Source organism: Vipera ursinii (genome assembly GCF_947247035.1).
Source record: "Vipera ursinii genome assembly, chromosome: 3".
Classification (NCBI taxonomy): domain Eukaryota; kingdom Metazoa; phylum Chordata; class Lepidosauria; order Squamata; family Viperidae; genus Vipera; species Vipera ursinii.
Genome location: NC_139516.1, coordinates 38909217 through 38934969, shown reverse-complemented (window position 1 = coordinate 38934969; position 25753 = coordinate 38909217). Strand labels below are relative to the sequence as shown.

Genomic DNA, 25753 nt, shown 5'->3' with positions numbered 1-25753 from the left:
TGCAAGTATATATTTTAAATTCTTCATGTGAAGAATATTAATTTCTGTTGTCATTGATTCTCAGAAATGTGAAAAAATTAAAACCTGAAGAGTTCTAAAAATTAAAACCTGAAGAGTTTAGCATAAGAATACTTGAATTTAATTACGGCAGCAAGACTTTTGATAGGTCAGTATTGGAAGAAAGAGGAACTGCCGACCATAGAAGAGTGGACTTTAAAGGTTTCCGACCTGGCAGAGATGGCGAAGATTTCGGCCTATTTGAAAGATCACTCGCAAGAACGCTATATTATGGAATGGAGAAAATGGATTGAGTTTATCCAGAACAAGTATAGGGTTAAGAAGTTTCATGTAGCATTTGAATAAGTCTTCTTTCTTTTTTCTTTTTCTATTTTAGTTTCTTTATATATATTTAATATTACTAAGGTTTGTTTTATCCTATATAAGCTAGAGAGTGATGGATTTTAGAGTTTATAGTTGTTAGTATATGGTTGTTTATGATTGTTTTTTTTATATATACCTTGTATTTAGCTCTGGGAAGTCAGGGGGGGAGGGGGGGAGGGGGGAGAGGTAGGGGGGGAGGGAGAAGGGAGAGGGAGGGGGGATTTTTAAAGAAAAATTGTATGTTAAAACTTTTCAATAAAAAAAAAGAATACTGTGTGCACTTGCATATAAGCCTGAGAATTTTAGTGGCCAAAATACACCTCAAAATCAGATCATCCATAAATATACCGTACAAGATAATTCATTTTTAAAGTAACCATATATATTAATAAACCCACACACTGATAACCAAAAAAACCATGAAAAATGCAGCTTAGTTTATCCATAGGTGACACATATTTCATGGCATTTTGGTTAAAAATTTGAGGATTGGCTTATCCAAAAATGGGCTAATTCATAAGTATATAAGGTATATATTTTTGTATTACATGGAATTTCTGCAGCAATTATATTATTCTCTTATCAAAATAAGAGGGGGGGGAAAATAAAATTTTAGATGTTGGAAATAAATTGAAATATTTCATTTGGCTATGTCTTAGGTAAATTGATATTGGAATGCATCCTAAATTAACAGTTTAAATGCATCTTATTACCAATATTATTGCTACCAATAATCCATGTAACTCAATAGGATTCTCTTTGATATGATTATGTTAATTACAGTATTATTGCAAATAAACATTAATTCTAAATGACTGAAACATTCTAAATGCCTGAAATATAAATAAATAAACATAAATAAAACCAGTATTTTAAGTCTTCAGGTTGTAAACCTTATTTCTAAATATTTCATTAGACTGTGGGATTTTTCATCAGGATGAAGGAAGCTACATTTATAAACTTACAAAAATGTTTTTATGACTTATATATTAGGTATCATATGACTGTCATACAGCATGAGCAAGTTTTACCATATAATACAAGCAAAAAAATCACTGTTATTTAGATACGATGATTTTTAATAAAGTTTGTGTACAGAGTAGCCTCGTTTCAATAACAGGACAAATTAAGCTAAATTTCAGTTGGTATTTTATTCCTAGCAAAGATATCCAGTTGTACGTAGAAAAATTGTAGTTACTATAGTTTTATATTATCTATTTGTTACTTCTATGGCTTGTTAACACTTATACCTCCTAGTTGATAATTGTAATTTTATTTTTTTGTCTTATGTGTATGTAATGCTTAACAAACAAATATTTAATATTATTTATGTTAATTTTCTGAAGCATCATTTAATCAGGGGTTTTCAAATATGTCCTCTGGTTGATACTTCATTTTTCTAATATCAATTAAGAACTGAATTTTTTTTCTGCTTTTGATTCAGAATTTGTATGTTTGTACTTCTTGTATAGAAAAGATACTTTGCTTTGCTCTGTGGGGGTGGAGGAATAAAATGCACAGTACTGATACTGTGTGTTTGCATACCACAAGATGCAAATGCTATCATTCTGGAAATGTATTAATTTGTTGATTTAAATTACTTGGCAATCGATTGCTTGGTAGTTTCTTATTTTTAATTATCTTTTAATAATTTTAAAAACTTTCTGTAACAGTTTTTAAAAAGGTCATATCACTTTTTTAACAATTATAACTCTTAGAACATAGTTTCTAAAAACTAAAAGAAACCTCTTTCCTGCTGAAAAGTAAAAACTTAGGTGTTTTTTAAAAAAAGTAGTTTGTATTGCTGTTTATTTTATAGAGAAATGATTTCATTACAGAATGTGTTTGAATTATAGTAACTTTAAAATGAGTATATGAAAGGGTTTCATAGAAAAGTTGAGTTTTCCAACTATACCTAGACAGTCTATTTGTTTATTAATATTTGAAATAATAATGATAACATTTCTTTGTGAGCATATGAGAAAAGATGGGGTTTCCTCCCCCCCCCAAGTAGCTATAATTGTAATGAAAAAGGAGAAGTACTTAGAAAAGGTTAAAATGTCATTGTTGCAATTATGGGTATTGTGTTTCTTTAAAAAGCTTGATATACAAACAGTATTTGGCTAAACTTCCAATATTTTTTTTTCCAGGTATTCAAGATGAATCTTGAAAAATTCAACAAAGCTGAATTACTGACACTTTTTAGTATCCTTGAAGGTGAATTAGAAGCCAGAGATCTTGTCATAGAAGCTTTAAAGGTAACCCATAGATATTAGGAGAGATGAAATACAGCAGTTCTGCTATATAAATATTATGTAACATAGTAAGAGTGTACCTTGGCATTTGATTGGCAGCAAAAATAATGTAATGAATGAGCATCTTGATGATTATGGAAAATAAGGACATCATATTTCAATCATAGATATTCTCCATCATACTAAAATAGTAAGACTTGGAACTTCTTGTTCTCAATGCCATCAATGAGTTTCTGTTAAAGAGAAGATATGGTAAAACAACATGTTTCTCAACAGACAGGAATAATAATATAGATTCCTCTTCTACTTCCATTTAAAAATGTTTTCTCTTCATCTTCTAACAGTATTTTTGTATTTCAGTTGATGAGTTTAGGGTCAAATATTGAAATATATGGATAGTCCTCATAAATAGCTTTGCTTTTGCTGGACTATTGAAATTTATAGGGAACGCGGTGGCTCAGTGGGTTAGGACACTGAGCTTGTCGATCAGATGGCAGTTTGGTGGGTCGAATCCCGAGTGCTGCATAACAGAGTGAGCGCCTGTTACTCGTCCCAGCTTCTGCCAACCTAGCAGTTCGAAAGCACGTAAAAAAATGCAAGTAGAAAAATAGGGACCACTACGGTGGGAAGGTAACAGCGTTCTGTGTGCCTTTGGCGTCTAGTCATGCCGGCCACATGACCACGGAGTCGTCCTCGGACAAGTGCTGGCTCTTCGGCTTTGAAACGGAGATGAGCACCGGCCCCTAGAGTCGGAAACAACTAGCACGCATGTGCGGGGGAACCTTTACCTTTACCTGTTGAAATTTTAATTACAGTATTTGCTTTAAACAGGGATTAATATCCATACAATTTGTGTATCTTCTTTCTCTCCCCCTGTCTCTCCCCTCCTCCCTCCCTCCTCCCCCTCCCCTCTCATATTATTGTGGTAAAGACTGCAAATTGCTGATGACTGCATTTGTCAGTGCTGTTTACTATCTATTTCAAGACTACTAGATCTCGGTTGAGCAAACAGCTATCACTTGGTGGCAACTGAGATATACAGAACATCTATCTCTTAGCTGCCATTTAGTAATCAAGAATTTTAGGGCTCAGATCTAAAGCTGTGTTCTATTACATCATATCAGTTTCCTCATTTTTTTACCTGTTTCCTTTTTTCAAAATAAATGTCGATGCACTGAATTTCCTTTGCTTTGGAAAGAATGACAGTGAAATCATTTAGAAGTGTTCTGTAATCATCTTTTTTTGGTAAAATTGTTTATGGTATATACTGCCTCCCCTTTTTCTGTAGTCTTATTTATCCAGGCAAAAAATGTTAATTTGAAGTCCTTTATAACGTTTATGCTTCTTCTTTGGATGTTTTCATAATAACATTTTTGATGTTAAGATCAGCTTCAGTGTTCTAGTATAGGTGGTTCCTTACTCAATAGTAGTAACTGTGAGAGGGATCTTGGAGCTCTAGTGGACAATGAGCCAGCAGTGTGCTGCAGCTGCCAAAAAAGCCAACACAGTGCTAGGCTTCATTAACGGAGGGATAGAATCAAGATCATGTGAAGTATTGATACCACTTTACAATGCCTTGATAAGGCCACACTTGGAATACTGCATCCCGTTTTGGTCACCACGATGGAAAAAAGATGTTGAGACTCTAGAAAGAGCAGAGAAGAGCAACAAAGATGCTTAGGGGACTGGAGGCTAAAACATATAAGGAACGGTTGCTGGAATTGGGTATGTCTAGTTAAATAAAAAGGACTAGGAGTGACATGATAGCAGTATTCCAATATCTCAGGGGTTGCCACAAAGAAGAGGGAGTCAAGCTATTCTCCAAAGCTCCTGAAGGCAGGACAAGAAGCAGCAAATGGAAACTAATCAAGGAGAGAAGCAACCTAGAACTAAGGAGAAACTTCCTGACAGTTAGAACAATTAACCAGTGGAACAACCTGCCTCCAGAAGTTGTGAATGCTCCAACACTGGACGTTTTTAAGAAGAGACTGGACAACCATTTGTCTGAAATGGTATAGGGTTTCCTGCCTGAGTAGGGGGTTAGACTAGATGACCTCCAATGTCCCTTCCTCCTCCTCCTCCTCCTCCTTCTTCTTCTTCTTCTTCTTCTTCTTCTTCTTCTTCTTCTTCTTCTTCTTCTTCTTCTTCTTCTTCTTGTTATTATTATTTTATGGCCTTTGACACATTTCTAGTGCTTTTATTGTGTTTGAGGACTGGTATTTATCACTACCATATTTGTCAAAAATTGCTTCTTTTAAGATTTCAAGTTTGGGATTTTTTAAAAAAAATCTCTGCACGTTTTGACTTCAGAGGAACAACATCCTAACCATTTTCCTCCCTAAGTTTCTATCATAGATGTTGAGGAGATTATATGTTGTCATTTCTAATGTTTGTTGCCTGGCATTTTTAATTATAATCCTCTTGTCTTTTCAACTGGCTATTTTCCTGTTTTGTTTTTTATTTTTCTTGTCCTGTTCCCTTTTGGATGATTAACAGCATTTTCTGTCTCATTCCTTTTAAATGATTCATCCTAAAGTTAATATTCCCCAGTGCATGCTGGCTTTTTCCTAGGGGCGTTTTAGCATGAATTGGACGTATGTTGATCCTCTCAAAATGTTTCTGTATGTTATTCCTGGAACTGTGGATAACCATTGGAAGTCTAAACAAAGCAAGAATTCTGAATCTTGTCCCCAGCTACAGAATTAAAGATAACTTTCACAATGCTTAAGGATATAATGTTTTCTTGTTGGCTATTTACAATGAATATGTCTATTTATGGACAATTTCATTGACAGTACAAAATAAATATTTGCGTGTGATAATGATAAAATTGTGGTAGAAATACATTTTGTCTGCCTATTAAGTCCTTCCCAAGAACTTTATATAGGCAGATATTGTTTAAACGTATTAAAGATACCGTTGCAACTTTATTATTATTTTAATAGAACAAGGGAACATTCCCAGTATTGTATTTGAAAAGCTTGGCTAGAGTAGGAAACTAGACGGTGGTGAAATGGAGTTAAAAGTGATGGCATGGAAGGGAGTGAGTCCAAGATTCTGTGTCTTCCAAATATATTGGTGTTCATCTTAAAGTTTTAATACATTATGCAGAGGTGTAAAATGCTCTGCCAGTTCTTGCCTGTCATTTTGCTAGATCAGATTTTATTCAGTTGATTAAGAATGTATTCAGATACATTTTAGATATCTTTATTTTCCTTAAAAATATTAGTAATCATTTATTTGGATCTGGATTATCTGTAGTCCAGTTATAAGTGCTTCAGCCTCTTGTTGTTGTTTTTAAATTTAATCTAGCCAGTCAGTAAACAAAGTTTTGTTTTCTCACTCCCCTCATGTTATGTTCACAGATTGTATTTATTTTCAAACATCTGTCTTAAGGGAAAACTAGGAATTGAGGAAGAAGTTTGAGATTATGCAGCAAGCTATTTAAAGGAGATTCTGTTTTAGAAGAGGAACCTTTCTACAAAACATTTTGAGTAATGTAGAATATAATGCAATTTTGGAACCCACAGTAGCTTGTTTATATAAAGTCAGATTGAAAAAATATAACAGCTGTAAAATTTTGTTTCATACTCAAGTTTTTATTTTTCAACTGATGTAGATGTTTTACATAATAAAAACATACCTTTAAGTCTTTTTTTTTTAACCCATGGATTAGGCAGGGAAAAGGAGGAAATTATTGTTTCTTTAAGACATAGAGTAGTTTGATTTACCCGTATAAGCTAAACATCTCTTAATTTTGTATTTGCAGTAGCTTCAGTCTTTAGTCTCCATGTTCTGATTTGATGCTTATTATCGCTCTTCAAGCTGATCACAAGTTCTGTCCAGCTAATTTGATGAAAACTATCTAGGACAGGGGTGTCAAACTGCCGGCCCACGGGCCAGACGCATCATCTAGAAGCCGCGTCTACCCCATTGCTGGCAATGGCAAAACCATCCCAGTACGTTGCGTGGCGTCATGTGATGTCGTGAGTTTGACATGTCTGATCTAGGAGATCCTCTTACAATTCACCTATAACTAGATGTTTTTCAAACAAACACAAAAGCACCAATCTTGATACAATTTGGAGTCCATTTTGCCACCCTTCCATCAGCTGTATTGATGGAAAGATTTCATGGGACACCATATTTACAGAGACTTTGTCCTTGTGGATCCAGCTTGGTAGAAACTCTTGCTCATGTCTTCATACATTGTGCTTTTTTTTATGCCCCATAGCATGTTCTGATCTCCCCGATCATTTCCCAATACAAGGGCTACACTGATCAATTTTATGTTTATTACGTTTTAAGGGATGCTTATTTGACACTCACATATCAGATAGCCAAATATCTTTACCAAATTATAACAGCATAAATATTTTAATTAAATATGTTGTTTTATTATCCTACTGGGTTTTTTCTCCCTTTCTCAGTTATGAATTATTGCATCAAACTCTTTTCTTTTTTATATATAAAGGCTTGTTAAATTATAATAAAGATATTTCAATATAAATTTGGGTTATGGAAACTCTGGGGTTTCTAGTTCTTTTTTCCTGGACCGCAAAGGTTCTTTTTACTATTTATTTCCCTTTTTAAGATTTTTTTTGTCTTACAGTAAAAAAATAACCATTGGATTTTTGGGGGGAGGGGGCCAATTGTGGAGTTGTATATTGAATCTCATCTACAGCAGTTCTATTCACATAGTTGATGTAATGTTAGCTGTGTTTATTTATTTAAATTTATGTAGCAGCCCATATCACTGGGTGGCTTTCAAAACAACAAAAAGAAAGTCATAAATAAAATAAAAACAGAAAACAATTACCGGTAGCCAGAAGCATAAAAATCATGGGAGATTGCCAATCTATAGCTTTCCAACAGTATGGCCATATTGGAGTCTCTCTACCTCGAAGGGTGTTTTCCAGGCCTGATCTAAGAAAAACAGGTAAATTTATATCTGGATGTTTACTCCAGAGCTAGTAATAGTTAAATTTTGATATAAAAGAGTTAATGATTTTGACCTAACTTAAACAGTGATAATTGATTCACATTACCTATTTTCAAAATAACATGAAGACATTAGAAATAATGAGAAAAGCCCTTTTTTCCCCCAAAAGAAACCAGAATGTCCATAAATTTAAGTTTTACTGAGTAGTTATAATAGCAATTTTACTGTTCTGACTCATAAAATGAAACCATTCAAAAAAAAGAAACAATAAAGGGAAGTTGCATGTTACTATTAAATTAATAGTAAGAACAGAATTGAATCAGCTTCTTGGTCAGGGAAAATGCAATTATAGAAAATCAAAAGGAAATAGGTTTTATTTATTATGGATTAATCAGGCTGGTAGATAGAATAAAACTAACCTAAAATGCTAGCAGTTATCTAAAATATAATGTTACCAGAATTAGTTTCTCTCAGTTTTTGGCTTCTATATTTGCCTTTCGGTTTCTAGTCCAACATGAAGTAGAGAGAATTTCCTTTCCATTTTGGATTAATCACAATATCCATTGTCACACATATTTTTTTAAAAAAATATTGGTTAATTTATCATTGAATATTAAAATATATGCTTTATACTATAAAATTAGATTCTTTTTTAAAAATAATTTATTAATCAGTTTTCTATTCTGAGATGAAAATATATCTCAGCATATTACATGAACTTCTGAGTTTATGAGATTTTGACAACAGCATGTCAGTGTGCAGGGTGTTCTCTAGATTAGAGAGTTTAGCACAATCTAAGTTGAGTGTGCTTGTAGAAAAACCTGATCTGGATCATTCTTTCGGCATCTTGATTAGAAGCTGCCCAAACTGATTTTGGAATTAATTTTATTTCATGATTTCAAAAATTGGACACTAGAAGGTGCAAGAAAGTGCAAAACATTCTAGCAATAAACATACTAAAGGAGACCTTTGAAGAATGAAATCAAAATAGTCATGTCTGCGTGTCCAAAAGATGCTATTGCAGAAATGTCAGATGTAGAGATGATTTCAACAATGAATTTAGAACTGACAGGCCAATAAAATGCTTTAGAAAAGAATGTTGCATTGGATTTACAAAAGAAATTGGCTGAGCTTTTAAAATTTAAAAGGGAAATACAAATAACAAATGAAGAGAGTGACCTGGTTAATTTTTTCCTATTGGATTTCCAATGAGGCTTCTTAAAGCTTTGACATAGTCTGTGTGATGGGACAAAGAAGAAATTAAGGGAAATCAAATCCTATGAGAATATTTGAATCAGTTAAAGGTTAGGAGTATTAGAAATAAAAGGAAGGAATACAAACTTAGTTTATTTAATCAAATAAGAGATATTGTAATTTTTAGCTATCTTTTGGATCTTCTGCTGACATTAGGACTGAAAATTTTAGCAATCAGCATCTTGAATTTCACCCAGAAGCAAACCAGTGCAGCTTGCAAAAGAGAAGTAATAAGCTTATTAAGTCAAACCCCTCATTGCCTGTGCCACTGCATTCTGGACCTGATGAAGCTTCTAGGCAGTCTTCAACAGCAGTCCCATTGCAGTAGTCAAGCTGGGAGTTCACCTGGGAGTCCCACAATGTTGGAAAGGGTTCAGCTGGCACATCAGATAAAGTTTTAGGCAAAAGCATTACTGAACAGAGCTGCAGCACCTGCTCATTGATGTGTACACATTGGCATTGGCTTGTGTGGATTGGCAAATCAATGTATAATGTGGATTGATGTCTAGACCATCAGAAAAGTACTAGATTACAAGTACTGTTAATTTTGCTCTATTTTCTGCTTTCTATTCTCATCAGATTTTAGATGCTCATAGCAGTAAGTACTAATTCTCTTCTGGATAAATCACTTGTATTATGTAGTATGTCAGAAACACAGGAAAGTAATGATTTTTCAGTCTTGTTGGATTTCCTTTCTTTTTAAACAAAGCCAACCTAGTGACAACCAATGAATCAACATTCATAGTTTTCCATTTTCAAATGCAAAAAGTAAGTTAAATACATCTAGTCTTTCTTCCCCTAATTACTGGTAAGAATTCTGTTAGAAAGAGAATGGCTCTTCACAAAATCTAGTTTTTGGTCTACTTTAGAAAAATATATTCTTTTTTTATTATAAGAATATTGCCACCTTTGAATCACTTTAACAAAGAGTGATTCTGTAGTACCTCCCAACTCCTGCTTTTTTTAGCAAGTGATATAACTCCTGGAACAATGCATTACAGATTGTACCGAAGATTGTTATTTCCTTCTATAATACAAATTGTTAGCTTGCTTTTCCTGCAGTTTTGACAGCTGTATGTTGTTTAAAAGGATCAGTCAAACTAGTGTTTAATAGAGCCACTGTTTAAAATTAAAGTTTTTATTGATGCTGAAAGGCCTACTGTATGACTTAAAGATGTGTTTGTATTCATAAAACTTCCCAGATGTGAACCACATATGCAAGTAGCAAATAGTTAATACAATTAAATTACTAGTCTTGCGGGAGACAAGATTGCGCTATCAGAGGAACTCATTATTCCCATTTCACATAGATTCTCTAACCAATAAACCCCCAAACATTGGAATGCATGAATAGGTTTTTATTGTTTAAAGTAGCTGCTCCTGCTATCAAATAGGATGAAAGAACTTTTCTTTTGTCTCGTATTTCTTTCTCTAGGAATAATATGACAAAATTACTGTAGAAACTGTTTTGGTTTTTGTGAATGTCTGCCTTGAAATGATAAAAGATAAATATACATTCTTAAGAAAAGCAGGTATTGTATGGAATGCTGATCACATGAGTGTTATGGAAAATCCCACCAAAATTGCTTTATAATGTGAGCTTCCTAATACAAGTGTTTGCACAATCAGTGTGAATATTTGCAGGAGAGTAGTTGTAATAGCTAGTGAAAGCTAACGTGCCATGGCTCTCTTCTGGCAGACATTTTGAGTATGCAAATGTTGCATGCAAGACTTTCATTCAAGTAATGTCCATGTGTAGAACTAAGTAGAATTTAACGAAGTGTTAATACTTCACTTTAAATAACACTTGAATAATGTTCATAATTATCAGGATTCTAGATATTTGCCCTTTAGACTTCCTTTATAGAAACAAAGTAATGATAAAATTTCTGATGCTTTTCAGTCTGAGCTCTTCTCTGTAAACTAGCTTAAGTATTATTCTCTAGTTATCTTAGTATGTGCAAGCTTAAGTTTCTGTTTATTATTGGTGTATTGCTTATCAGTTTTTCCAGTTCTTTTTAATTGATTGTAATTGTATTAAGCAAAAGGAAAAATATAATCATTTCCAAAATATATTTATTTGCCTAGATTCTGTATCTTATTTGTACCAAATACTGTTTATATACATATTCTTCCATGTTGTCTCCATGCTTAGGGACACATGAGACAATGATATTTAATGCTAGATGCATTGTGTGAGCGTAGATATGATAACATAATCTTGGTCGTAACTGTGTGTTTATCAATTCTTAAAATATAACTGAGCATTATGTTTGATGGCATACAGAAGACTTCAGTAATGAACAAGGTTACTGTGACCATAATTTTGAATTGCTTCTATTTCTTTAACTTTTTATGCTGCCCACTCATACTTTCTAGAGTAATTTATCAATATGCCATTCAATCAGCATTCCCTCTACACTTAGATATGAATCTCTATGAAGATTCTCAGACATCCATGTCATGGTTGTCCCAAAGGTGCTTGTTTCAAATGGCAACTGGACTTTCTAAGCTTCTGAGAAGTGAAACATCTTCAAGAAAAATCAAGAATGTCCAGTTGCTGTTTGAAAAAAAAGCACCTTTAGGACTTAGATCTGAAGCTGCATGGATGTATATTAGCTCTGAGGAACTTGCTTATTGCAGTATTAAAGTACCTGATGATCCTTTGAAAACCAGTTATATGTTTTTCTTCTATTTTGAATAGGAAATGTACAAAAATGGGCTAAAATAAACATGCTCAACCCTCCTAACTTCCAAATCCTTCTGTTCAACCTGGAGGGGGGACGGGGAGAGAAAAATTCCTCATCTTTATCATGAATGTCAATATTGACAATATCAATATCTTTCCATCCTCACCCTGTCTAATAAAGCTCTTGTCCTCTCAGAAAATATTATTTGGGATTCTAAAGTAAATGAAAAAATTCCCAGTCCTGATATAACTGAAACTGAAATGGATGGACCTACATCACATATGGACAAAGCAGGATTTCAGAAGAGGGGTTTGGAGTTTTTGTGTTTTTTTTCATGTGATTTGTCTGTTTTAAATCTTATAGTACATTTTTCATGCTTTGTCCATTTCAGCAGAAAGTAGACTTAGGCTCTACATACTTACATGGCTGTTCTTTATGAACTAGTAGTTTTTACTTTATGTCATTTAGAATAAAGAGTACCTCAAATCAAGCTTCATTCCTGGTGAGAAAATGAACATGTTTACTTGACAACTTGACAACAGTACCCAAGTGGTACTATTCTTTCTAGTTGGGTTTTGTTTTGTTTTTTGAACTTTCAGTCTAGCTTGCAGCCCTGAAATTTCCCAGTGATCTCCCAATCAAATCCTAAACTGTTTTATTTGATTTGATTTTTGGGATGCTGCCAGCTATTGTGATAAAAGTATTGTAAGCAAGCCTGATCAAGTCAGGTATATTGAAACATAACATCCACTGAGTGGAAACTAGTGCTATTGTATTAGCTTTGTTCTTCAGCTAAGGAACAGGTTCTGACAAAATAAACATTAACATTATTCTGCTTTTATGAAAATAATCAAAGCACTTCTTTATAGGATTAATGTTCCTGCATGGTTTACAAAAATGAAGACATAGTACATCAGGAATATCAGTATCCAGATTGAGATTAAATTACGGAACAATAATTCATGACGGCTTTTTCATTATAATATTTGTGTGGACTGAGATTGAGCAAGCACCATTTCACTTTTTCAATTTCCTGAGGTATTTTTCCTGTACAAGTACCAAGGATTTTTTTTCCAGTAGCCATTCATAAATTGCCTTATTCAGTACTGAGCAATTCTGAATGAAAATCAGTGTTCTCATCCTAGAATGGGAGTTTTCTGTAATTCAAAACATGTGATTCTACTGATAAATTGACTCTTGTTTAGCTTGTATGTAGAGCCTTTGTAGGACTGCTGTGGTGAAAATTTCCAAAATAGATTCACAAAGCAAAAAATTTCTAGGCACTTGCACTTTCAGTAGTACTTCACAGATACTGTTTAGCAAAAACATTGTAGAATCAATATCGCTCTAATGCAAAAAGGAAAAGTATTTGCAACATATACTATATTCAATATACAATACAATTTTTGAAGAATTCTTGATCTTAGACAGTGCTAGTCGCTTAGACAAGAGAAGTTATTTATATCATCTGATACCTTTGTTGAATTTGGAATGAAGGGAAGGAGGGGATTTTAAGCTGTCAGATATGTCTTGAAGTCTAGACATTTTCATTTTAAAGGCAATTTCTATAAGAAATTGGTTTTTATACCAATTCTTTAGGGATTAACACGCACATATACATGCACATTTTAAATATTCAAAAGTATTTGATAACTTATAGGAAGTAATTTAATTCACACAATTCTGCAACCACAGGATTATCTTCTCCTCTAGCAGTCCCTGTATTCCTTTAAAACTTGCTCCAGTTTGTTAAACTATTACTAGCTTTTTTTTTAGAAAATACCAATTTTTTTAAAAAAAAAATGAGGTAAAATCCTTTGTCTCAGAAGCTGTTTGAATTCTTCCAAAGCTCATTCATTTTCATCCTCATCAGGATTTAGATAGTTTGGTGGTTATTCATATATTATTTCAGTCAACTAGAAATGTGTGCAAAGGTTCTTGCTTCTTCCTGTTTTTCCTTAGAGTATATCATCCATCCAGTTAACTGCTTCCTGACATTCCTAAGAGTGAATAAGCCCCAAGAAATAAGTCATGAATAATTCACAAGTATTTGTGAATAACGGTGCAGAAGAGACTCTATTCATCAAATTGCCAGATGCTTTGCTTGTCAGATACATATAATTTTTTTTCTCTTAAAAATACCATCTAGAATAAAAGCAACAAACTTAAGCCTGTACTGTCAGGTTCAAAAAGCTAGTAAATTACTGTGTCAAAAAGATGATTCACTTTAATTTTATACTCAGAATAACTGATTCATTTCCTGAGTAAACTGATACACTTCCTAGAAGTGTTATTCAGTACTACAGTCAAGAAAATACTTGTCCAATTTTGTATATTAAAGCAAATTCTAGGGTCATTTGATATCCATCTGTCTTACTATATTGTATTTTTATTTGAACAAATGTGTGTGCATATGTATGTGTTCTCATAATGCACAGGTATGTACTCTTGTATTTGTGTATTAGATATCTGGGAGTGATCTGGGAGACCATGGGAAATGGAAGCAGATTGAAAGAGAGCAGATTTTCTAACAATATGTTCCTCAATTCCCATAAACAGGCCTCTGAATTAGGAAGGTAGAGATGCTCCGTTAGTTTTTCTGTTGAGTTTCTTCTATCTTGATCTTGGAGTTGCTTGTTTAAAATATCACAGAGCTCTGCATTTTGAACTTGAACTTCCCTTTCCTGCATATGGTTTCCTGTTGGGAAAAGTGAGGACACAAAGTGAAAGCTGCCGTGATGATTCTGGAAATCATAGTGAAAGAAAAAATATTTTTCAGACTATGGGTATGCTTTGCAATTGGAAGTAAGATATTAATTCTACTGTATACTATTTGTTCAGTTGCCATATGTCCCTAAATATATTGTAGTTTGCTGGAAATATACCATCAGTCCCAGGAATTTCACAGCAAGTAAATATATGGTGTTAAATCCTGGCTTCAGATCCCTTTGCCTTTCTGGTTATATCTGATAGTTTGTAGTTCCATTCAGAAAACTAGAAAAGCGTGCATTATTTTATTTAGTTGATGTAGTAGAAATGCATATAAGGTCATAAAATGATTGTAGGACTAAGTTTTGCTTTCTTTCCCTACACTTGCCCATATTTCTATTCTTTCCTTTTTTCCTGCACCTTCCTTCAGTGCCTTCCAGTGAAGTTACCATTACATGTTTAGGTTCTGCTTTTTTCTTCGTATTTCTCTCTCTAGTAATTTTTTTCATCTTTACTTCTTCGTCCCTTTTGCACTGTTCAGTCACTTTCTATACAAACATTAAATGTTTTTAAAGCTTTTGTTAAGTTGAGGCTGTTTGCAATTTCTCAAATATTCCATACGCCTGTAAAAAATACCTTTTCTGATGTTCATGTATTTAGGCAGCAGGTGCATTGGCATTTGCTTACCTATTTAGTCTTTGATTCGTTCTATTTCAGTGAAGTGACAAGATTTTAACTTCTATTCTTTATTAGCTGCTAATAAATACTTCATAATTTCAGGCCCAACATAGAGATACCTTTGTTGAAGAACGTTATGGAAAATATAACATTAGTGATCCATTGATGGCTCTTCAGAGAGATTTTGAAGCACTGAAGGAAGAAAATTATGGTGAAAAGCAACCTGTTTGTGCCAATCCTTTATCCATCCTGAAGGTAGTAATGAAACATTGCAAGAATATGCAGGAAAAAATGTTGTCTCAACTGGCTGCTGCAGAGAGTAGACACAGAAAGGTGGGTTTCTTATCACCTTGAAAGATTGATGAAAGTAATAATTGTTCTTATTTAGGGATTCATAGAACACAGAACACCACAGTATTACATAGTTACCTATTTTTAATTTTAATTATTAAATATGCAGTATTATATAATGTTTGAGATTCAAAGAATTGTTTTGGCTAATTAATGAGGGAGATGGTTACAAAATTAAATAGTTAAATAAATACTCCAATCGTTTTTGTAAATAACCTCAAATTTTAAGCATTTTTAAAAACAAAACAAAAACATTAAAATTGAAATGTACCAAACAGTAAATTAAAAATACTGTAGTTTTAAATTTGTATAAAGAAATTACAACCACCTGTATATTTTGCATCTATTCAGTTGCCCGGTATTTATATTTATCAATCCTTGGTATATATTGTTCATAAGTTCAAAGCTATTTCTATGTCCAAGTCATACCTTTCTTTTATGCTACTATTGTTGAAACTTAATTATTGTGGTACAATTTATTGCACTATATTATATTTGTATTTTTCTAAAAGTAGTATTTAAATTTCACTATGCTGTTATATAATTATACGATACTGTTTCACTCCATTAGATAAAATTTAAGTTTAAAACAACATACAGTCCTCTTTATTATAATCTAATTAAAAGAAATTAACACTTAAAGAAATAGAATTAGATTTTCTTTAATACAGTATAGAATGTAAAAGAGCTCTTTAGACGGGTCGTCACGCAAATAGTTCCTTAATTGTTATTTTGCTTTCAAATTTCATCACAGAGGCAGTTTAATATAGTGGTTAAAGGCATCAGGCTAGAAACCAGGAGACCGTGAGTTCTATTCTCACCTTGGGCACAAAACCAGCTGGGTGACCTTGGGGCAGTCATTTTCTCTCAGCCCTAAGAAGGTGGCAATGGCAAAACACTTTGGGGAGGGGGGGGGCTTGCCAAGGAAATTGCAGGGACTTGTCCAGGCAGTCACCTAGAATCAGAGACAATTGAAGAAAAAAAAATGCTCTAACATGACACAGATTCCTATTTGTTATGCAACTCTGGCTAACTTATTTTCTATTGTTTTTTGAAACTTTAAATACATTTCTATAAAGAAACATCTAATAGCAAATACCATTTGCACAATAAATATTGAAAATTGCCTACAGTTATCATATCCTTCACAATTTATCCCAAAATTTTTAAGATGCTGTAGATCTCAAAAATCAAATAAGCAAAATATAAGGTTTTTACGATTTTTTAAAAAAAAATTATACAACAAATTATACAGATAGTCTTTGACTTATTACTGGTCACTTATTGACCAGTAAAACTTGTGATACACCCTATTTTGTAGTTACGACAGCCATACACACATATGCAAAAACAGTCTCATGGTCACATTCTGGGCGCTTGGTAACCAGTTCACCCTTACAAACATTTGCAGCATTCTCCAATGTTGCATGGTTTTCGATGTTTTTTGCCAGTTTCCAGCATTCACTTCTAATTTCCAGCAAAGAATATCCATTGGGTGAAATGGATTCATTTAATGACTGTGGTGTTCACTTAATGAGTGATGCAAAAATGTCATAAAATAAACCCACTCACAATGACCAGAATAATTGGCAAGTGTAATTCTGGGCTCAATTACAATTGCAAGTCCAAGATTAGATGTATAGGACTTCTGGTCTTGCGCAGTAGCGCAGCAGCGAAGAGATTTCGTGGCTCCGTGCCCTTTGGCTGAATCCTAAATGGGACAGAAGCTGCCCCAAAGAGGCGGCAAAGAAGGAATGAAGTCCCGCGGCATGGAGAGACAGCAGTTGACCTGATCGGTCCAGGAGAAGCCTTCCAGAAACCAACAGGAGAAAGGCTAGCCCAGAGGTAGACAACCTCAGCTCTTTTATGACTCATGGACTTCAACTCCCAGAATTCCTGAGCCAGCCATTCTGAGGGGAAAGGGAGAGGTTTCCAAGCTCAGCCATGCTGGCTCAGGAATTCTGGAAGCCCATGAGCCATAAAAGAGCCAAGGTTGCCTACCCCTGGGCTAGCCTAACTTCAGAGTCTAGCCCAAGCTACAAGCAACCGAAGTCAAAAAGCACTATTTTAAGCTGATTGTAAACAGCACGTTTGAATCTGGGTAAGATCATCGATTTTCTCTATCCTACTTATTAACTTTCCTGGGGGAAAAAATTCCCAAGAAGCAAAAAAATGTGAAGGAGGGGGATTTTTGCCCCACCCTTTAACTAATGGAAGCAGCAAATTAAACCTTTTATGGAGGACCAAAACATTCAGAAATGAAATGAAATGAATATAAAACCTAAATTTGGATAAGTTTGGAATTGTTGAATTCTCATTTTAAAGGCAATTTTCTATTTTGATAATTTGAAAAATAAATGTGCTGACATCTAGTGGTGGATAAAGACTGACAGCTATGGTGTTTATACAGGACTTGGCAAAATCTGGAAAAAAAACTAATCTGTGCTTGTGACCTTCAAAGCTATAGCAATAGAGAACAGCTGTGACAAAAAAAGAAAACAATTTGGGTTGCAGACAAAGAAAGGATTATAAATTTCTGGAAACCTTTTTGAACCTTTTTGGATTATAAATACCTACTAAACTGTGACTCTAAAGCTATTTGCAGAGAAAAGAAAACCTCAATTCTTGACCACTATGGAAAATCAGAAACTTGCAGAAAGAACTTATCAAGAAAAAATAAATACCTTTCAAGAGGAGATATGTGAGATGCTGTAACAAATTCAAACAACAATGACTTCAAACCACAAAGAAATCCAAAATAACTTTGAAAACATAAACCAATTCATCTCCAATTTAAATTAAAACAAAAAATCCCAGGGAATAACAATAGAGAAGGACCAGATAAAACAGATAACTGAACACAAATTTGAGGATAGAGACTCAAAGATGGAGCTTAATACAACAAAGCAGTATGATTTAACCCAAGTGGAAAAAATTACGAGAAATATTGGTTTGGGAAAAGGCAACTTATACTTTAAGACCACAAGACAAATTTGAGGTAAAAAGTAAAACGACTGGTCAAAATGGATTGCAGAGACGTCACAACTAGAACTGGAGAAACAAAAAATAATAAGAAATACAAAGAGAAAAAGAAAGAAAAAGATTTTCAACAAACATGAAAGAGCAAATGCCTCTTACAAAGATATTGTACTTGACTTATTTTTTATACCTACAGTGACACAAGAATATGGAAAGACTCTTTGATTCAGCAAAATATATTGATTAAAGATATTGGGCAAAAGAAGAAGGCCAAAGTGAAAATTAAGAAAATAGATGATGGGACTTATCAGAGAGAATGTTTAAAAAAAGAAACACCTGTTTGAATATGGTTAAAGTAATAGATTTTGGATATGAATTTTACTTTAAGAGGGAGGAGTCCCTCAAATAACATAGTACTCTTTCTTCTTTTTTCTTATCTTATTTCTTGATATGAGTAATTTAAAAGAGTTAGAATGGCTTATATATAAGGACATATTTTAGATATTAAATAAGATTGATTTTAAGAAAATTACAATGGATTGGAAAAAAAGTTTTGAATAAGAGTTAAAAGACCAGATGACTAGATTTATTAAATGGAATATTTATAGATTAAATGTATTCCTAATTATGGTAAAAAGAATGGAACAATTTTGGAAATAAATATGTATTAGCTTAGAGGAAACCTGGACTTTTACTAGTATACTATCTTTTTATCCCTCTTTACTCTTCTTCTTTTTTTCTCTTTTTTAGTCTTATTTATTCCTTAAGCAAGGTAAAAGTTATGGGATTGTTTACATGAGAAAAAAATAGAATCAAATATGTAAATGTAATTAACTTTGAGAAAATCTTAACCAGTAAGAATGTTTTGAATATTGTGGGAAAAACAAATGTAAACAAGAACTGTAAACTGGATTTATGATGAGGCAACCAAAATAACTAGATAGAAAAGAAATATTATATTGATGTGATTATTTCTGGAAATATTAGAAAAAAATTATATTCAATTGTTATCAAAACAATAAGAATTATATTAACTTAAGGTTGGTAAAAGAAAATTATGGGGGAAAAAGGAAATCAAGTAAAGTTGTTATGTGGATTATAGATCATAGAAACCAATTGTTAGCAAATGTTTTTTAAATGTAAACCCAAACAACACACTGTTTACCAAATATTAAGGTGACCATGTTAAAAAATTAATAAAATATATTATTAAAAAACAAAGATTAGCTGTATAATTTAATAATAAGGATACGTTTGAAGAATATTAAAAGGGGTGCTGGGAGTGATAGATGTCTGTTTTAACATTGCCCTGGATCCTTTCAAAAAGCTCTCTTCATTAGCAAAAGTTAAGGAGTATTTGTGTCTGATGCATTTGCTTTAAATTCAGCTTTGGGCAAGGTATCTTCTTTCTTTACATTTGGATACAGTAGTAATTATTTCTCTAAATGGGATTGATAATGTTCCTTTTGGTTTGAAAGGTAATCTTGGATCTTGAAGAAGAAAGGCAGCGACACGCCCAAGATACTGCTGAAGGCGATGATGTCACTTATATGCTGGAAAAAGAACGAGAACGGCTGACACAACAGGTATGTCTTCTTCCTAAGTAGCAGTCAGAGGGAAATGATTAATTAATGTTTAACACAAGAGAACATGCCTTCTTTGGGTGGGGGAGCTTATGTTGGTCTCTAAATTCTGAGTTTTTACTTTCTCCCTCAAGCAGAAAATTAGACTTCTAAGAAAGGGATATTGTTCAGAGCTACACATTTTGTTTAGTAGGAATAGAATCCAGTCTTTTAAGATATAAGTGAGCTGAGTTAATGAAAGAAACATCAGATCCTTGAGACCAAAACGTAGTAGCAGTGTTTCAAAATCTAGCAAATATACCTTGTGACCTGCAGTGTACATGTTAAACAGTAAGAAAATATCTCTCTTGTGTAAACATAAGCAGCTGAGATTATATATGTCATTCCATGTTGTATTTACTTTATAATTTATTGTTGTTGTATTTACTCTATAACCTTTTACTTATTTGGATTCAAATACAGGCTATTAAAAACTTCATTTTTTTTCTCTGAAAAATCTTTATATCCATTGTCTCATTGATTGATATATTCTTATTATTTTAGTTCGATTGGATGCTAATAACATTTTTAAAAATATACTTTTGTTTTAGTTGGAATTTGAAAAATCTCAGGTGAAGAAGTTTGAGAGAGAACAGAAAAAGTTGGCTAGCCAACTGGAAGAAGAGCGTGCACACCACAAGCAACTTTCTTCTATGCTTGTGTTGGAATGTAAAAAAGCCACAACTAAAGCTACAGAGGAAGGGCAAAAGCTTGGAGACTTAAATATGAAGTTAGAAAAGGAAAGAAGCAAAGTAAACCAGCTGGAGGAGGAGCTAGCAGCCAAGAAGAAAAGAGGCTTGCAAATGGAAGCACAAGTTGAAAAACAGTTATCTGAGTTTGACATTGAACGAGAGCAGTTGAAAGCCAAACTTAACCGGGAAGAAAACCGTACCAAAGTCCTAAAAGAAGAAATAGAGGATCTGAAAAAAACATTAAAACAACTAGAAGCTTCTTTGAAAACTGACAGCAACAAAGTTGAGAGCACATACCCACATGTCTCAATGGTGTCCACAGCAACTATTACAGAAATATCCTTTGGTAGGTCAGTGGCTTCTCAGACTAGTAACCACTTGTCAGAAAACATGAACCAGGAGTCTTCAGTCAAATTGGCACAAATGTTACCACTGGCCACAGCTCTCCATCCCTATGCCAGGGCAAATGGACATTGTGATGCTGATACACTAACAGCTCTTGAGGCAACTCAACCTGCAGTAGAGAATCTACACAAGGATAGGCCTGTTGGACCAGCTGCTGAGAATACTGCAGAAAGTAGCACCTCCCCAGTAAGAACAGAGTCTCTTTCCGCTTCAGTTCCACCACTCCCTTCCAATGGAATTTCCTTATCACCCAGCAATACTGCTTCTTCTTCTCTGACATCTTCACCATGTTCCTCCCCAGTCATGACTAAGCGTCTACTTGGAGCATCAACCAGCAACCCTAGCTACCAATCTTCCTACCAAGTGGGAATCAATCAGCGCTTCCATGCTGCTCGTCACAAATTCCAATCTCAGGCTGATCAAGATCATCAATCAAGTGGGCTCCAAAGTCCTCCATCCAGAGATTTGTCACCTACTTTTGCTGATAATTCTGCAGCAAAACAGCTTGCCCGCAATACAGTCACTCAGGTTCTCTCCAGATTCACCAGTCAGCAGGGGCCTATCAAACCAGTCTCCCCTAACAGTTCACCTTTTGGCACAGACTACCGAAATCTTGCCAATGCTATGAGCCCCAAAAGTGATACTAGCCCAGGTAAGGTCTCTAGCCCTTTAAGTCCCCTTTCACCTGGAATTAAATCACCCACTATACCCAGAGCAGAAAGAGGAAATCCTCCACCAATTCCTCCAAAGAAACCTGGTCTGGCTCCTTCTCCAGCAGCTACCACACCACCAGTGAAAACTTCAAATCAGGCATCCCTGGGTTCTCCTATGGACATGGCAACTAGTTGTTCAAGCAACGCTGTTGTAGCCAATGGGAAAGAGATTGAGATTTTACTGCCAACCAATAGCTAGTCTTAAAAAGAGTAACATTCCAGTGTTTGCAATTCCTAGAGCTGCAACTCAGTCTTATTCACTCCATGTTATTTATTTAAGTACTAACAGAATCTTCTTGTATAACACATTTGTTTCTTTGTTTTATACAGTGTAGAAAATAATACAACTTGTACAATTTTTTGAACATTCAGAGCCTCAAGGCATCTCATGGCAGCAGGGAAATCAAACAAAAGAGAAGCAGTTGTTCTGTTCTGGGAGCTGACCTATGGACTATGATAACAGAATACTCATTTTTAAATTATGCAGAAAAACACTCCATGCAAATTTCTGTTCCTTTTCTAAGAAGTGCCTGAGCTAAAGCCTGCAGATATGAATGTGATTCTCTGTAATACCAGTAGGCATTATCCAACTGTAGAAAATAACAGTTTCTGAATCATGAATGTTTGAAATCAATATGGTTCTTAATCCTTTCCAATATATTTATTAGTAATGTGCTATGAATAGGAAATGTCCAAAGGTGAACATTAGACTGGTTTTCTCTGTTAATGAACAAAAAAAATTAATGTAACTGTTATCAGGTACACTTTGGCCCTGTTGCTAAATTTTAAGCAACCTATGTTTTTCCTTTGATACAAATTTTGAAGAGTTGTTAGCTTTAAGCAAGCAAGTTACCAGTCTTTATAAAATATTGTCCATTCCTTGCAAAGTTCTCTCCATAGAGCAAAATAAGTAAAATTTTAATAAGCAATTTTAATAAGCATTCTACTGTGGTGTGTAAAACTTCTGACAGTAAGGCCTTGCTGTTTCTTGAGGAAAAAATTAAATACTACTTGAAATCAGAAATGACTAATCAGGATTTTTAGATGTTGATATATATATAAAAGATAGGATCAGTACTACACGATCCAAAGCAATAAGTAAAGAATTGCTTAATATGTAATAGTGCTGTAACGCAAGCAGAGGCATAGGTCTCTCTAGATAAGTTTTATTGTCTTAGAGAAGAGAACTGCCCATTTGGCAGCAATATGAAAACCAAATCTTAAGTTTTCAAAGATGCAGTTTATATAGAGATGTATACATACCTAGACACCACATTTTTAATCTTAACAGTGAACACATTGACATTATTTATACCTCAGATCACTTGTACAATTATTTTTAAGCTTTTGCATATTTGTGAAAATCCATGTTCTTAAGAAAATTAATAAGCTGGGACCCATCCAAGGCTCAATAAGCAGTTTTCTTTGTAATAAGTTTTCCAGTAATGCAAACTTTAGGGCAAAAGTTTATGCCTTGATCATGTCAGTGGGGCCAATATACTTATATACCTGTTCATGTTTGAAATTGTTTCAGGAGTATCTCATATTAGTGGGATAATCAAGATCAAGGTTAGTGATAAACTGGGTGTCTTTAATTTGACCTTAGGGGAAAATATGTGAATGCCTCACCAAACTAAGTGTGCACTAATAATAAGAATCACAACATGATTTTTTGAAACTTGCTGCTTTGACATTCAGTAATCAGGTTTGGGAAACCCTTGAATTGTGGGTGGCATTGTTGTGAAATTTAGGAGCAAATATCTGGGTTTAGATGATGCTGGGGGTTTTTCAGTTCTTTTAAAGCAAATAAGGGCTGGAATTGGTGCATACTTCTTTGCCTGTTATTGTCACATATATTTTGCCTTTTAAAAACAAAAATAAGCCAAAAAAATCTTGTCTCATTCCAGCAGTTATAAGTGCCACATATCTAGTTGCTATGACAGAATTGCCCATTCCTGCATTAGACCAAAGTTCTTCATTACAATTTTTTTAAAAAAGCATTACTTCAGGATGTCACAATATATGGTCTAGACATTGTTCTCCCCCTTTTTTATTTTTTCTTTTAGTATGGAGTTACTAGATTATTGTATTTTAACAAAGTGTCAAATATTTCTGAGGTTGCATTATATTCCACAATATATTGATACAGGAAATCTTACAAACCTAATGCTATTCTTCACATATTATGGTCTATATAAAATTTTTCCTAAGTGTTTGGATATAGATGCATAGAAACAATCCTGATAAGCACATAAACAATTTAGTTTTATAGTGTAACCATTATTGGAAAGGCTATATAACTGAATTCAAGTAAACATTTTGGTGGTATTGTGTCTTACCTTAAAAGAGGTTATTGTAGCAGCCCTTAAAATATTTCTATATGTTTACTAACTTGTATCCTTTCTTTATAACATGACACTATAGAGTTTTATACACAGCAATGAATTTCATTAGGAGATGCACTGAGTACTATAATCTACAGAAATATTGGGGACAGTGTAGAAGGAAATGTATTTTGTTGCTAATAGTCAATATCTTGAGATTAAGCACAACTATGAAAATGATTCCAGCTAACCCACTAAAATTTTAGGGTTAGTATTTCAGTTTTCTGTATAGTTAAAACATGGAATTAAAATGTTTAATATTCTTTTCATTGTGTATTGAGAAGTGTCATGGACTAGATTATAATGAAGTTCAAACTGTATAACCTAGTATTGTTCATTAACATCTGTATATTTGTAAAGTCAAATGTATGAAACAGAAGTCTTTTTATCATTTTTATAGATGGCAGCATTAAACATGTTAAATGTTCGTACTATCAATAAAGGGTTTTATTTTTATGTGGAGTGTTATGTGCTATATACTGTAAAAGTCAAGTAGACTATGTTCATTGATAGTAAATATTTCACTGCCAGTAGCTGTAGTAGTAAACATTTCACTGACAGTGGCTATGCCTAAAATGAGTAATTCAGGAAAATACATAAACGCATCCATTACTTGGCATTATAAAGTCAGTGATTTTAAAAGTAAAATAGAGCTACAGAATTAGTGGTGCTGATGATACTCAGTGATAAAGAGCATGATCACCATTTAAAAAATATTTTTAAGGGCTTTATCAATGGTCAGCTATTTCCTTCTATGCTCGTTATTTTTCTTGGATGGGAAATACATATTCATTATTAGGTGTGTGTTTTGTAGGTATGTCTAGTTAGTACAATTTATCTTCAATATGGATGTGTCTGAGAGAGCAACAAATGAAACCAAACATGGCCTTCAACTTCATTAAGATAAGATAACCTTTATTGACATTTTTTTACTGTGGGCACAACGGCACACATCAAAAATGAAATTTAGTTGCCCACTCTCAAAGTGAAACATACATGACACACATCTAAACATATAGATATTATATAGATAGATAATAAAGTATATTAAATATAAATAAACATTTAGCCATTTGTGTGCATCATGATTCTGTAATTCACCTGGTTTATTTGTTTCCCCCCCCCTTTGTTGGCATGGCAATAGAGTTTTATGCAAAGCCCTCACCCTAGTCTGGAATGCTGCAAAATGTACTTTACAACATCAAAAGCCTATTAAAATTCCACCCACTACTTTCTACATCTTGTGCTCAAGTCAGAGAAGATAATCTTAATGGCGCCAATCTGCTCAGTGTACTTTTTTAGGACTCTGATTCACGATAGCCCAGAAAATAGTTCTGTAATCTGTTTTGCATCTGCAGAAATAGAAGCAGAGAGATACTTGTATCGAAAAGCTCCATCAAATGCACTGTATTTCACCTTCACTTCCAAGAACGTAGAAAATAACTAGTGCCATCTTGTGTTGGAAGTTACACTCTGTCTTTATTTTTTTTCCAAAAAAAAAGTACAAAAAAAGTTCTTGCATTGAAGCTATGATATTTGAACTTTCTTTTTCATAATATCATCTATAGAGTTATACTTGGGTTTTGCTTTTTGATTAGTAGAATTTCTGCTTGGGCTCAACTTTTTCTTCTCCAATGAAAAGCCATTAATGCGGAAGGCACTGCACAATTCCTGCAATTAATGATTCTGCTCAGCAAG

General features: G+C 33.7%; 1 protein-coding gene across 1 annotated transcript in view; it reads left to right on the top strand.

Annotated features, from left to right (window-relative positions):
* CTTNBP2NL (CTTNBP2 N-terminal like) overlaps positions 1 to 24653 on the top strand; it is a 31582-nt gene extending 6929 nt beyond the window's left edge. Inside the window, exons 2-5 of the mRNA XM_083359573.1 lie at positions 2532 to 2639; positions 15012 to 15242; positions 19718 to 19825; positions 20413 to 24653. Of these exons, the coding sequence (XP_083215699.1) occupies positions 2541 to 2639; positions 15012 to 15242; positions 19718 to 19825; positions 20413 to 21870 (1896 nt within the window). The 5' untranslated portion in view covers positions 2532 to 2540 and the 3' untranslated portion in view covers positions 21871 to 24653. The remainder of the gene's footprint in view (positions 1 to 2531; positions 2640 to 15011; positions 15243 to 19717; positions 19826 to 20412) is intronic.
* The last annotated feature ends 1100 nt before the right edge of the window (positions 24654 to 25753 follow it).